Here is a 13,471-nt window from a genome sequence, read left to right as displayed (position 1 = left end):
GTTTTATCGTTTGGACGTGAATCAGAATACTAGTATATGTTCTAGTATGTCAAAAATGTATACTAATACCAAAATTGGCTTTGATCGCTCGGAACAAATACATATCGTATGTTTCAAACCTGTTAGTACAAAAATATCACCGACACAAACTGTTACGTGTTTTTTTTTATAGAAAAAATTGTTTTGTTTCTGCTGTGGACAAACAACTTTGTTGTAGCCATACTTACCTGGTGACAGATAGGATGAGAATATGCGATCGTTGCACATGCACATGATGATGATCTTTATGATGAAATCACTTATGATGTTGATGATATTCTCATGGCAGATCCGACGCATGTGGGCTGTGGCAGTGGATCGCCCATGTCACGAGCATTACTTTGTTTTCTTCTTCCGGAGTCAATTAAAAACAAAATCTGCACTATACACTTAAATCTATTCTACATCAAAGAAAACCATATTTAATGTTCTTGTATAATGTGTGTAGTAGACCTTTTGTAGAATTTGCTTTTGTTTTGTTTATGTGAGCTAATACAGCAACAATTAACATCTGAAGAACGAATACATCCAAACACGTTCTCTTTTGGAATTAGTGATTTGCGTCTTTACCGTATCTAACCAAATCTGGTCCTCATTGACTATTCAAAAACGAATTAATTTCTGAAATAATGTCATTATCTCCAAGTTCCAGTGGACATTTGGACACTTCAAAATGCAATTTTAGTTTTTTAAAATAGTAATTTTATAGAGTTGTTAATCATTTTGTAATATGAGAAGATCAAAATATTTGTTTTTGATGACGATTATAACATTACAAGGTTTCCATCGGAGCTTATAAGATGTTTTGATCGTGGTGTGGGTTTAAAAATTCAGAAATAATATGAACATATGATTCTATTCATGCTAGAAGAAAAAAAAAAAAAATCGGATTTACAGACAATGTATGATGCAGATGGGATCCACACCCATGTAACCATTGTCCCAAAAGATCAACCGTCGTATTGGGTCTACTTGGTTGGCCCATATTTCTCACCCACAAAATGAGAAGACAAATAATCTGCAACTAATAAAACCATAACATATCATTTGTCTTTTGTCCTCTTCATCTTACTTTCTTTTCCATTCTTCCCCTCAAAAAAGACCAATGATCTCATCTCTCAACACCATTTCTTGTTTTAACAACGCACATTAACTAACCCCATTGATGTGACTATTAATTTAGATGACCAAAAAACATTTACTATAAAAACAGAAAAAATGTTTGATCAAAAAAATAAATAAAAAAAGAAGACAGAAAAGGTTGCGGTTGAATAATGATTAACCAATGCTAATAGAAGAGAGCTTTGGCTATGTAGAGCTTTGGCTATGTAGATCTTTTTAGGGTCGATTATTGATGCAAGTTTGTGTACATATTGATATAAATATCGTATTAACCCACCAATATAAAGACTAGAATTGGCGTAAGTGTCAGGTTGGTCGATGGTGAAAGAAACCAATACTGATAATCTCAATCCCAAGAAACCAACCCCCTCTCCGTTCCCTCCTTGGAAACATCACCTACCCTCGATTTTTTCTCTTGTAGTATATATTATCAAATTAATTGTTAAGTTATTAATATAGTTATAATTGTAAACTTCGATATAATAACATTAGATTTATGATGGTGAGGGAACTTCTTAAGTAACTAGTAATCTAGTATAACTATTTAGTAAATACGGAGTGTTACTATATCCATAGAATAAGAATAACAAAATAAGTAGTTAAACTTAAAAATTAAAATATAGCCTTGTGTTGAAAAAAATAAAAAAGAGGATGAACTCGAGTGAATTGTGCAAAGATTAATGCCGACATGAGGACGACTTTTCTCTATTCTCCTTTTTTTTTTGTTTTAAATGGTTTCTCTATAATAAACACTTCCTTGGAAATTCTTGGAAATAGTGAAAAAAAAGGGAGTTGACAAAAGATTTAGGGATAGAATAGTAGGAAATGAAAAGGTAGGTTCCATAAAAGATGTCACGTGGCTCCCATGCGAGATGGAAAATCATGTGGATCTTCTTCTGTGCAACTGCAACTAGTTAAGTAGATCATCATGGTACCAGTACCACCACCACTTCACTATCTACAACTGTATCTCTCTATTAATTCATTCCTCTCCCTATTATAAAGAGAGAGAGAGAGAGAGAGAGAGAGAGAGAGAGAGAGAGAGAGAGAGAGAGAGAGAGAGAGAGAGAGAGTGTATCATAATGTGTGTGGAAGTAAGAAAGAGAGGCACATGCGAGCTAATATTAAGATAGATGGAGAAACTCATGTGAGCACATGTGCTTTCCTTTTCTCTTTTCCTTTTTTACGGAGCTTTTGTGGCTCCCATCTCCTCTGCTCCCATGCACCTGTCGCAGGTGATTCCTCTCCTCCCTTCTTCTAACGTGCGAGAGAGAGAGAGTATGTGGGATTAGCTCTTTAATTTGTGATTAGTAATATACCATTCTTAACTAGATTTAAGTCAAGCTGAGCTCAAGTTTGAAACTTGAAATGTTAATTATGTAACCTAATATGATAATCAAATCAATATATAAGTTACAAGTTAAGATTGATTGTTTTCTTAATCTCACATTCTAAGGTCCATGCATCATCTTATATCTTCAACACATTTTTTAAAAAATCGCCTGATCCAAAAAAAATATGGATTATATAAGAGAATGGTCAAGCTAACTCTAATACATATTTTCATTCATTTTTGGTTTGAAATCTGGATGAAGAGCATGTATTGCATTTGTCGTATGCATGCATAATTAAGTTGTAAGATACAAATAACTAGCTTATCTTTATGGTGAAATATTGATTCAAACACATCATTAATGTTTCCGAAAAGAATACAAAACAAAGACCCACAAGTCAAAGTCTGGGTTAAGTTTTAAACACATGTCGATAACTCTATTATTACTAAACTAAGCATGTTACAAATTTGTTAATGACACGCATATTTTCAATTATGTATTAAACTTTTGTGATGTATAGTGTTTTAAAAGACAAATAAAGATACAATCTATCTATCTGTCAGGACCTCAGGGAGATCCACTTGAGTAAAGTGACGTCTCCACTAAACCACACAACATAGCGCGTGACAATCACGATCCAAAATCTCTCTTAATAAATAAACCAACAAAACAAACACTCCAACACATAATTCGAAACACTCAAGAACAAAAAAAGAAAAGAAAATCACAACTGGACCCAGCTTTGATGGCATACCGGCATTACCCAATTTCCAAAATTATAGCCAAACCCCAAACCTAAATCGCACAACCAAAACATAGTACTAAACTAAAGTCTTAACCAAACGCACTAAGATTCAGCTCATAATCAAATCATTAAAGGCAAACAAGAGTAAACCAAAGTAAAACGAACCGGAATGACTTTAACCGGTCCTACTTCAATCTACTAATTCACATCACTCATATAAATACACACAGGTCTCTTTACTCCTTTTCTTCCAACACATCTTCTCTCCCTCCGTCAATGGAGAAAACCCTAGCCACTTCCCATACCAAACGCTCTTCTCCTCCGTCTCCATCCTCCGCCGTGAACACAAGCTCCACTGGTTTCAACCGCAGAACCAGACAGAGATTGTCCGATGCAACGGCGAGTGTAAGCGAGACCGACGTAGAAGATGAAGATGAAGATGAAGAAGGAGTGGAGGAGAAGATCGAGGCGCTTCAGACAATAGTTCCCGGAGGAACGGAACTTGGTGTCGACGCGCTGTTCGAAGAGACAGCTAGTTACATTTTGGCTCTGCAATGTCAGATCAATGCCATTAAAGTTCTTACTACGTTTCTTGAGCGTTGTGAGAAAAAAGATATGAAGTTTGGAGGTTGAAGATTGAACAAACAATTTAGAATTCTGAAAATCAGAAGAAAAAAAAAAACAATTTGGAATTCTCTCTGTTTTTTCATTTATTTTCACCTTATATTTTTTTTTTTTATATATTGCTGTTTAGTTCGGGTTCATAATTTAGTTCTTAAAAAAAAAACAATCTTATGTGTTTTTATTCCAAAATATTACGAGAAATGAAAATTTTATCTCCACAATTTCTCCTTTGATATCTCAAATTCATATAAGTAATATAAGTATATAACTTTCGGTGCTCCAGCCATTAGATTTGATAAAACACATGCCAATAAAATGAAAATAATTGACATTTACACCAAAAAATGAAAATGAAAATGGTATAAAATTTAACATTTAATTTACATCAAATAAAGAAGTGAAAAATAATTATTTTTTTCTTTATCTTTATATTTAGTCACCAATAATATTGTCAGAAAAAACATATAAACTCATGAAACAAGGAAGCCAAAAAAAGAACTCATCGAACAAAGAATAAACGAACAATAATAACTCTGCAAGCGATAATAGCAGACTTGGGTCTGATAGAGCGCATTACCAATAAGGTTCAAAAAAAACATATATAAAACTCATGAAACAAGGAAGACAAAATAGAACTCACCGAACAAGAATAATAATAACTCTGCAAGCAACGATTTGGGCCTGATGGAGCTTAACTACTAATGGACCTTAAGGCCCATATAACAGAGATCACTGAAAATGATGCAGCCAAGTGGACTTGCTTTAAACACGTGGGTATTCAGGACCGCCCAATTTCTCAACGCCATTTGTTGTCACTCACTCTGTAAAGTATAAACCCTAAAAATCGAATCTTTCCGATTAGCCGATCCCTCCACCGGAAAATCGGAAGGTAAACCTCAATAGAATTCTCTTACTATTTTTTTGTTATTCGTCATACCAGATTTTTCCGATTAACGAAATGTCATTATCATCATCATGATGATTGATGTGTGAGATTGCTGGGAAAAAGTCAGAGTGACTGATTCTTCTCTAAAGCATCAAACTTTACATTTTGTTGAGTTATTCGTGTTATTGAGTCTTAATTCTGTGTTGAATTTTCTCTAGTAGAAGCGTAAATGGCGGATGTTGAAGATCGTGCGGCGAAGGGGATCTCTGACTACGATCAAGGTGGTGTAAAGACGACGGAACTGGAAAGGAAGATTGAGGATATGGAGAACAAGAATCAGGAGCTCACGAGAGAGAATCGTGAATTGAAGGAGAGGTTAGAGAGGCTTACGGGAGAAATTGAAGAGATGAAAGACGTAGAAGCGGAGATGAATCAGAGATTCGGAGAGATGGAGAAAGAGATCGAGGAGTACGAGGAAGAGAAGAAGGCTTTGGAAGCTATTTCTACTAGAGCTGTGGAGCTTGAAACTGAGGTGTCGAATCTTCATGACGATCTGATCACTTCCTTGAACGGAGTGGATAAGACGGCGGAAGAAGTGGCGGAGCTGAAGAAAGCGTTGGCGGAGATAGTGGAGAAGCTGGAGGGGTGTGAGAAGGAAGCTGAGGGTTTAAGGAAAGATAGAGCTGAGGTTGAGAAGAGGGTTAGGGATTTGGAAAGGAAGATTGGGGTTTTGGAAGTGAGGGAAATGGAGGAGAAGAGTAAGAAACTTAGATCAGAAGAGGAAATGAGGGAGATAGATGATGAGAAAAAGAGAGAGATTGAGGAATTGCAGAAGACAGTCATTGTTTTGAATCTGGAATTGGTGAAGAATGTAGAAGAATTGAAGAAATGGAAGTCTAAGAAGAAGCTCACGGAGGAAGCTTTGAGTGAAACTCAAAAACGAGAGAAGGAGCTGGAGTTGAAGAAGGACGAGTTACTGAAGAAGGTTGAGGAAGGTAACAAGACGGTTTTTGCTTTGAATGAGAGAACCATGAAGCCTAGTAATGGAGTCAGAGACACAAATGGTGGTGACCAAAAGGGTTCCTTGGAAGCTGAGTATCAGTGGCCAGTGGTTGCTGCTGGATCAGTTGGAGCTGCTGGTTTGGTTGCAGCGACCTTTTTCGTCTGCTATTCTAAGCTAAGGTGATTTTGATGAATATGTTAGTGAAAGAATAACTGATGACCAAGTTCTTAAGATTGATATCTGGGATGGAATTATATAGGTTGGCTACAAATTTGTTTTGGGTTTGGATTTGAGTTTGTGATGTTTGTTGGTTGTTGGCTATCATACTTTTGTTGATGAGATCAGCATTTGGTAACTGTTCTTTATCACTTCTACTCTGTCTTAAGATTGATTTCAGGAATGGATTTACACAGGTTTGCCACAAATTTCTTTGGGTTTGGATTTGAGTTTGTTATGTTTGTTGGTAGTTTGGCTAGCATGGTTTTGTGAATGGGAACAGATAAAAACTTCACCTTATAATATGCCACAAAATGCATTTCGGAACCGTTCGTCATCACTTCTTCTTGTCTTCTATTTACTGGATTTTAAGAGAAACATGATTCAAACAGAATTGCTTGGCCAGTATAGTTCTTTATCCTAAGTCCACGAGTACTAACTTTACATTAGAACCGTTTTAAAATTGCTTCTTGGAAGAGCATATCAAGGGACCGTTTTTGGATTCAGATACTTCAAAATCTGCAACACGCATAGTGGATGGAGATGCCATGAAATGAATGTGTTGAAAGGTGACCATTTTAAGACAAGAGGGACACATGAGCAAAACATACAATTTGACTTGTCAATTTGTTAAGGTTAATTTGACTAGTGTCCGTTTATATTTTTGGAAATCAAAGCGTGTGGAAGGAAAAGAGTCATCATATTTTTCTAAAACAGCTCCAAGAAATCTGGAAATTCTCGATAAACAACTTACAACTACATTTTAGGGTCAATAAAAGTAAAACAACAATATTTATTATAAAGAAGGCTGAGATGCAGACCCCATCGATGGCTGCCTCCACTACTTCCTACTACCCAATCCCCAAAAGCTTCCTTCTTTCTCCTCCTCGTCACAAACGAAACCCTAATCTCATCTCCTGCTCCACCAAACCCATTTGCTCTCCTCCTCCTCCTTCGTCTTCTTCTTCGTCTCCTCTGCAAACGACGACAACCCATCGAAGCCAAAAGCAGAATCTGCGTCTACCCACGTTTGAAGATTCGTTTCTTCTTTACCAATTTAGCTCTCCCACCGAAGACCCAGGATTCTCTAACCGGATCCCGGAACAATTCGACGGAGAGCCACGCGAATTGGTGTTGCCGAGAGTAGAAGACAACAACAAAGGGTTGGCAATTTCGTCGAACATGTGGTGGGCAGATCTGAAAGCGGCTCTTGGGCAACGAATCAATATTGAGGGTATCGTTTCTTCGGTCTCCGTTGTTGTTAAAGATCGTCAATTTGTTCTTCCGCATGTTTCTGTGAAAGATTTAAGATACATTGATTGGGAAGTGCTGAAGAGAAAGGGCTTCAAAGGTGTAGTGTTTGATAAAGATAACACTCTTACGGCTCCTTATTCTCTAGCGATTTGGCCACCATTACGTCCTTCCATTGAGCGGTGTAAAGCCGTTTTTGGCCATGACATCGCCGTGTTTAGCAATTCCGCTGGTAACATTTGGATAAAGTTTTGAATTTTTTTTGTTTGTTTGTCTGGTTTTTGTTGGAGTTTAAGCTAACATCTTTTGTTTACTTTCGGGTTTGGTGAAATACTATCAGGGCTCACGGAATACGATCATGATGATTCGAAAGCTAAAGCATTGGAGGCTGAAATAGGAATTAGAGTGTTGAGGCATAGTAAGTGACTTGTTCTGATCTACTGTGGTTACCTTGGATGTTTTAGCATTGTAACTGATAAGGATTGTTTTTGAATCATGATTTTAGGAGTGAAGAAGCCTGCAGGAACTGCTGAAGAAGTTGAGAAACACTTTGGTTGCACATCTTCAGAGCTAATCATGGTAATTTCATGATGAGTGTTAGGGATTAAACTGGTAATTTGATTTTTGGTAGATAAGATCTTTATGTGTTTAAGTGTTTGTGGGCAGGTGGGTGATCGACCTTTCACAGATATCGTTTACGGGAACAGAAACGGATTTCTAACCGTATTAACCGAGCCTTTGAGTCGAGCTGAGGAGCCTTTCATTGTTAGACAGGTTGGTTTTTATCTCCTCTTCCTTAACTGTACACTTTGGTTTACTGATTCAGGGGAAGTAAGCACATAACTATTTTCTGCATCTCACTTTTAGCTTTCCAAAAATGTTGTACAATATAGCTGAATGGGGTTATTTCATTTTTTTTGTTGCAGGTGAGGAGATTAGAGTTGGCCTTGTTGAAACGTTGGTTGAGAAAAGGTTTGAAGCCTGTGGATCATAGTTTGGTATCAGATATAACACAGTTTGTTAAAGTTCCATCAGATTTGTAAGAAGGATTCTCATTTTGCTATTGCAACAACAACTTTGTTCCTTGTTTTTTTTTTGTAATTGAAATTTTGAGTTTGGGTTTTGGCCAAATGCATCATGATAAAAAATGCCATTTTTGATATTGTACTTGTATTTTTATACCCGCAAGATCTTCATATCAGGGGTCTTCATAGTTAAAAGAACATTTACGCAAAGAGGTATGGAATCAAAAAAATGTGATGTTTCGGAAAAAAGTTGTATATCTTTTGCGATGAAAACGGTTAAGTCTTCCTATATTGAGCTTAAGATGATTGGTATGTTGTAGCTTATTAGCCACGTCATTCGAAAAAAAAAGGTAAAGACGTCACAAAGAACAACTCAGCAAATTTGTGGCGAAGAATCAATTGAAGTAAGCCATCGATAGTAAATTACTATAAACATTCGGAGAAAAAGAATAAGAAAGTTCAATGGTTTTGCAATTGGTTTGGTTTTTTGAACGGTTTTCAAGCCAATTAAACAAAAGAACCGGAATGAATTTCCATGGGACCTTTGACAAAACTTTGAGCAAGTTTTGTTTTGTCAGAGAATTCTTCCTTTTGCAGTCCACTTCTCAGAGAAGTAAAAGTAATCAGTCACAAGGAGTTCGACGTTGCAACTCGATAACTTGTTGTATTCTTCCATCATCTGCATGATACATTTAGACACTTCAGGGAATCTGAGCTCTGTAGGATCATTCTCTTCAACATAGATGTTCATCGCCTTCAGACACAGAAAATAGTCCAAGAAATGCTTCATCATTGTCATCTCTTTCATTGTTCCTCTAAACCCTCGAATCTCTAACATTTTTACTGGACAAGATGTCAGCGAACGACCTTTGTCCTCCCTAGAAATGCAGTCACAAGCATCCCCACATTTATCTGTGACATTGTGCAAGACACCCTGAAAGCATAAAGAAGACAATAAGAGATTCAAAGTATGAGCTCAATCTTTGTACATGTTTGGAAAATGAGTTGCTTTTATACCTCAATGACTAGAGTTTCTAAATGTGGACAGTTCCTTAGAAGAACTGGGATTGCCTGCCAACCTCGTTCCTTGCCACTCTTAATAGCTAATGATTTGAGGTTTTTGAACACCGGCATCGATTCACAATATAGAGAAAGCACCTGAAAATAAGAAAAAAAAAACTCAACTAAATAATTTGCAATTACATGTTTCAAAACTAGACCAGTTATGCTCCAGGAGTTGAGACAAAATCATGTTTTATTTCCTCGAGACCAGTTGAATAAAAATATTCCAAGAGAGATTGAAAACTGACCTTGAGAGTATCAGGAGACAAGTAAAGATTTGGAACATTTTGTAAGCCAAGAAAGAGTTTCCACACATTGCTATATCTGAGAGCAACGTTTTGGTCGAACCAATGATCATCATCTGGTTCTCTAGCTCCCGGGAGTTGTAGCATGAAGATGATTCGAGCATCAAATAAGTTTTTCATATTAACTAGTGGGTAATCCTGCGGAACACAACCATAGTACTTAAAGTAAACGAGACTCGGTGTATCAAATGATAAATTGCTAAAACAATAAATGTCATATATGGTTAGGGTCTTGAGGCTTGGACTTGATACGATCACATCCTCATCTTTCCAGATTACATCAACCAGGGCTAATTCCTCAAGTGCAGGCAAAGCAAGAAGAAGAATGTCAAAGTTATCAACCCGAGCTGAGTCAAGAGAGAGAGAGTTTTAAGCATCGGTAAGAAAACGGTCCCAGCCACCCAACCAATATCAATTCCACCGTCTATTTTCAGGCTAACTAGTGTGCTGCTCTGGAGACATTTTGGAGACAGCCGATAGTTATCATCACTCTCACAATCCAAGATGATTAATAGATCAAGGTCCGTAACACCACGCGCCAACACATTACTTATCCAAGCATCCACACGAACTGAATCAACCTCGGTTAAACACTTGAGGGAGCATTTCTTAATGGGATAATTACCCTGCAAAGCCAGTATTCTATCCACAAAATCCATGAAGCTCTGTATAATTTCGGGCCTATCCCGCTTACCCTCTTCTGGATGGAGAAACACAGTGTCATCAATGTAAAGATTAGGAACAAATGCAATGAGATTGCGCCACCTCTTGGAGAGAATAGAAGTCAAAGCAGCCTCCTTTGTGGTAAGGAAGGACAATATGTGACAAAGAAGCTCGTTTGGTAGACTGCTAACACCATCCATCTTCTCTGCACGAAACAAGAGGTAATAATATATTGTTAAGTAGACAAAATCTCAAGGCTTTTTATTAAAACATCATGGATACATAAATAACAAACAGTTCCAATGTGCAGGATCAACAAACAGAGGAATGTTAATGTTTGACAGTAAGGTAAAAATGGAGTAACTGGAGAGGTTAATTCAAACATGGATTTGTAACTATGCAAATTAGACCACAACAAAAAGGACCCACAAAGGAGAATATAATTAGTAGAAGCAGTAGAAAAGAGTAAACTTCACCACCTACCTTAAGACCCAAAATTAAGCGATTTCAATGAATGCGTCCAGTGAGAAGAGATAGAGAGAGAGAGAGAGAGAGAGAGAGTGGGAGTGATTAGTAGCTGACTTCTATGGCCTTACAAGCGAAGATATGAAGAAATGCAAAATACCCAGCGAGAGGCAGAGAGAAAGTCCCAGACTTATAGTTCGACAAAGGCATCGGAGAAGCCGTAAAATTGAAAGCAGCAGACTCGGAGAATCTAGTGTAAGTTTTGGTTCTGTTTTATCCGGTTTTCTAAATATCATCGGTTTAATTCGGTAAAACAAAGCAGGATTGCTTGACTTTGGGCTGATAACGTAATTCAGGCCCAAATAGAAGCCCAGTGGGCAAATTGGTGATGATGCCTGAAAATCATGTTCTTCTTCTTAAACGTTAAGTGTTTAAAATTGAGAATCAACTTCCATGAAACCGAAACCAGAGTCATGGTCGATAACTGAGCTTAGTCCAACAATGCTTATATCTGCTCTGCTTCATCTATGATCTTCAATTAGCGTTTTATAATCCATTTTCTATAGATGATACCCACAAGCATCTTCTAATTCATCAGCAGTTCCCTTTTGTTAACATACATAGAAATAAAGATTTCGTGAAGAACACGAAACAGATCTAGAAACAGGGGAAAAGGGACTTTGTCCTTGATCGTTAACGCAGGGCTTATCCTCAAACCAAAAAACAATTATAGACAATATGATACATACGTTGGGAAAAAAAAACACTTTTGTACACAAGACAAACATTACAAAATGGTCAGACAAAGTAGATATGATAATGCAAAAACGCCTTGTCACGTTGCTTCATTGACGTTCGATCTGAATAGTCACGTGACTAATGTTGTGTTCCCTCTTAATGTAATCGATAATCTTGTCCAAAACCATATCTGCCTCTGCCTCAGGTCTGATTTTAACATGACATGCCAACAAAAGTTTGCCGACAGTAATCGCCCAAATGTGAAGCTCATGAACAGCCACCACTTCTTCAATTTCACACACTCCCTTTTCAAGCATTGTCGGGTCAATCTCTCGTGGTGTTGACTCCATTAAAACCTCTAGAATGTTCCTAAGCATCCCAATTGTTGTCCCTAACACAATCACAGAGAAAACCAATGTGCATATCAAATCAAGGATCTTCCACTCCGGCTTATACCATATGATTGCTCCTCCTATCATCACTCCTACGCTCTGTATCGAATCTCCCAGCACGTGAAGATAAGCCCCTTGAATATTTACATTACGCTGCTTCTTTTGCTCGATTAAGACATCAGATAGTTGTGATTCATCATGACCAGAGTCATGATGATGCTCGGTTGCGGCTATTCCATGGCCATGATCATGACTATGACCGTGACCATTGTCATGACTATGACCATGACCATGACCATGGTCATGACCTAACAGAATAGCCATTGCAATGTTCACAAGTAAGCCAACTGCAGAGACAGCAAACATAAGAGATCCCTCCACTTCACCACTACCGTTGTTAAGTCTAACAATGGCTTCATAAACCAAGATACCAGCAAGAAGCCAAATCATTTGAATGGAGACAAGAGCACCAAGAATCTCTATTCTGAAAAACCCATAAGATTGCTGAGGGTTTGCCTTCCATCCCGAAGCCCAGAGCGAGAACAAAGATATTGCAAAGGCTGCAACATCAGATAACAGATGAGCTGCATCTGTGAGAATCGCAAGACTGTTGGCCTTGATTCCTCCAACGACTTCTACAACTATGAAAATGGCACAGAGAAGAACAGCTATTAATAGCTTTCTCATTGATGCTGCACGCTCTTGAGCTTCTATTGAACTGGTCTTGGCATCTGAGAATCCGCAAGGCGCTTCTCCACATGTCTTCTTGATGCCCACCAAGCTTGTTTCTCCTGATGAAACTTCCCCACAAATCTGAACCATGTGGTCATGCTCATGAATATGGTCTTTCATCTGAAAAAAAAAACAACTCCTTGCAATTAAAAACGCATCAAAAGAGAGAAATAAGGACGCAAGACAGGAGGAAGAAAGACGATATAGTGTTTGTCTAGAGACAAACAAGTAAGATACCTTTTTTGTAAGAGAGAGATCGAGATGTAATTTGGGTGTCACCATACCATTCTGGCAAACTCTTTATATATAAAACCTCAAAACCAAAAGTTATACGCAATATTGGAAAACTGAGAGAGAACAAAAAGAAATAGAGAAAGTCATGATACATGCCTCCCATCTAGTCTCTTTCTCAAAACTATATAGTATCATATATTATATATTACATTGGTAATCCATCTGAGACACGAAATGACTATTGACTATCAAACCTTTCTTTATTTTAAGACTATCTATTAGACTTTTAATTGAACTGTTCTTCATTAGCCGATCTGCAAATCATTTTTTTTGGTTTGACTTTTTCAATTTCCGAAGATTATCAGGGCACATAAAACATGTAGTCCTATCAAAGCACATATACAAAGCGGTATCAGAAATTTTAATAACAGATAAAAGAAGACATACCTTGGTTCTTGAAAGCATTATGCTTTTGATTTTTCGTTGACCAGCCACTTATTTAACTACCAAATCCTTTCGCTACCTGCAGAATGAATGAAGAAAGTAGAAACAAAGATTTGTATATCATAAGATGTCTTAACAAGAGGATTTCTAGCTTTGGCTATCTTGCTTTAGAGTAGGTTATTATCCCACAA

General features: G+C 37.3%; 5 protein-coding genes across 9 annotated transcripts; 3 read left to right on the top strand and 2 right to left on the bottom strand.

The window, feature by feature from the left end:
* The first annotated feature begins 3,044 nt into the window (after nt 1–3,044).
* On the top strand, nt 3,045–4,085 carry PAR2 (phy rapidly regulated 2). The gene has a single exon (NM_115747.4). It carries the CDS (start codon nt 3,517–3,519, stop codon nt 3,871–3,873), a length of 357 nt encoding a protein of 118 aa, NP_191444.1. The 5' UTR covers nt 3,045–3,516; the 3' UTR covers nt 3,874–4,085.
* A 380-nt stretch (nt 4,086–4,465) lies between these two features.
* PMD1 (Tropomyosin-like protein) lies at nt 4,466–6,362 on the top strand. 2 transcript variants are annotated; one of them, NM_001084843.2, is made up of 2 exons: nt 4,466–4,753; nt 4,972–6,362. In NM_001084843.2, exon 2 carries the CDS (start codon nt 4,980–4,982, stop codon nt 5,934–5,936), a length of 957 nt encoding a protein of 318 aa, NP_001078312.1. In that variant the 5' UTR covers nt 4,466–4,753; nt 4,972–4,979; the 3' UTR covers nt 5,937–6,362. The 2 variants fall into 2 exon arrangements, with proteins under 2 accessions (NP_001078312.1, NP_191443.1); NM_115746.1 differs by having other exon boundaries at nt 4,663–4,753; nt 4,969–6,123.
* Nucleotides 6,363–6,615: 253 nt separating this feature from the next.
* On the top strand, nt 6,616–8,475 carry AT3G58830 (haloacid dehalogenase (HAD) superfamily protein). Of its 3 annotated transcripts, none has more exons than NM_001339940.1 (5): nt 6,616–7,452; nt 7,561–7,638; nt 7,726–7,799; nt 7,887–7,994; nt 8,147–8,475. In NM_001339940.1, exons 1-5 carry the CDS (start codon nt 6,783–6,785, stop codon nt 8,261–8,263), a joined length of 1,047 nt encoding a protein of 348 aa, NP_001326923.1. In that variant the 5' UTR covers nt 6,616–6,782; the 3' UTR covers nt 8,264–8,475. The 3 variants fall into 3 exon arrangements, with proteins under 3 accessions (NP_001326923.1, NP_001326922.1, NP_191442.2); NM_115745.4 differs by having other exon boundaries at nt 6,794–7,452; nt 8,147–8,382; NM_001339941.1 differs by lacking the exon at nt 8,147–8,475 and having other exon boundaries at nt 6,765–7,452; nt 7,887–8,069.
* A 278-nt stretch (nt 8,476–8,753) lies between these two features.
* AT3G58820 (F-box/RNI-like superfamily protein) lies at nt 8,754–10,902 on the bottom strand. The gene is made up of 6 exons (NM_115744.3): nt 10,759–10,902; nt 10,019–10,480; nt 9,871–9,959; nt 9,556–9,750; nt 9,263–9,403; nt 8,754–9,179 (listed from the first exon to the last, which is right to left on the bottom strand). The coding sequence occupies exons 2-6, from the start codon at nt 10,473–10,475 to the stop codon at nt 8,820–8,822; spliced, it is 1,242 nt and encodes a 413-aa protein (NP_191441.1). The 5' UTR covers nt 10,476–10,480; nt 10,759–10,902; the 3' UTR covers nt 8,754–8,819.
* Nucleotides 10,903–11,293: 391 nt separating this feature from the next.
* On the bottom strand, nt 11,294–13,469 carry MTPA2 (metal tolerance protein A2). Of its 2 annotated transcripts, NM_202727.3 has the most exons (2): nt 12,840–13,469; nt 11,294–12,722 (listed from the first exon to the last, which is right to left on the bottom strand). In NM_202727.3, exons 1-2 carry the CDS (start codon nt 12,882–12,884, stop codon nt 11,586–11,588), a joined length of 1,182 nt encoding a protein of 393 aa, NP_974456.1. In that variant the 5' UTR covers nt 12,885–13,469; the 3' UTR covers nt 11,294–11,585. The 2 variants fall into 2 exon arrangements, with proteins under 2 accessions (NP_974456.1, NP_191440.2); NM_115743.3 differs by having other exon boundaries at nt 11,429–13,469.
* Nucleotides 13,470–13,471: the final 2 nt, after the last annotated feature.

Source organism: Arabidopsis thaliana, chromosome 3 (assembly GCF_000001735.4).
Source record: "Arabidopsis thaliana chromosome 3, partial sequence".
NCBI lineage: Eukaryota > Viridiplantae > Streptophyta > Magnoliopsida > Brassicales > Brassicaceae > Arabidopsis > Arabidopsis thaliana.
Note: the sequence above shows the minus strand (reverse complement) of the source record. Positions and strands in the feature narration are given on the sequence as shown.

Excerpts from the sequence above, each read along its gene's own strand:
- PAR2 (NM_115747.4), top strand. The coding sequence starts at position 3,517 with ATGGAGAAAACCCTAGCCACTTCCCATACCAAACGCTCTTCTCCTCCG.
- PMD1 (NM_001084843.2), top strand. The coding sequence starts at position 4,980 with ATGGCGGATGTTGAAGATCGTGCGGCGAAGGGGATCTCTGACTACGAT.
- AT3G58830 (NM_001339940.1), top strand. The coding sequence starts at position 6,783 with ATGCAGACCCCATCGATGGCTGCCTCCACTACTTCCTACTACCCAATC. Across the intron at positions 7,453-7,560 it reads CGTGTTTAGCAATTCCGCTG|GGCTCACGGAATACGATCAT; the intron begins GTAACATTTGGA and ends AAATACTATCAG. Across the intron at positions 7,995-8,146 it reads AGCCTTTCATTGTTAGACAG|GTGAGGAGATTAGAGTTGGC; the intron begins GTTGGTTTTTAT and ends TTTTTGTTGCAG.
- AT3G58820 (NM_115744.3), bottom strand. The coding sequence starts at position 10,475 with ATGGATGGTGTTAGCAGTCTACCAAACGAGCTTCTTTGTCACATATTG. Across the intron at positions 9,960-10,018 it reads AGACGGTGGAATTGATATTG|CTCGGGTTGATAACTTTGAC; the intron begins GTTGGGTGGCTG and ends CTCTTGACTCAG. Across the intron at positions 9,180-9,262 it reads TAGAAACTCTAGTCATTGAG|GGTGTCTTGCACAATGTCAC; the intron begins GTATAAAAGCAA and ends TTATGCTTTCAG.
- MTPA2 (NM_115743.3), bottom strand. The coding sequence starts at position 12,884 with ATGGTGACACCCAAATTACATCTCGATCTCTCTCTTACAAAAAAGGTA.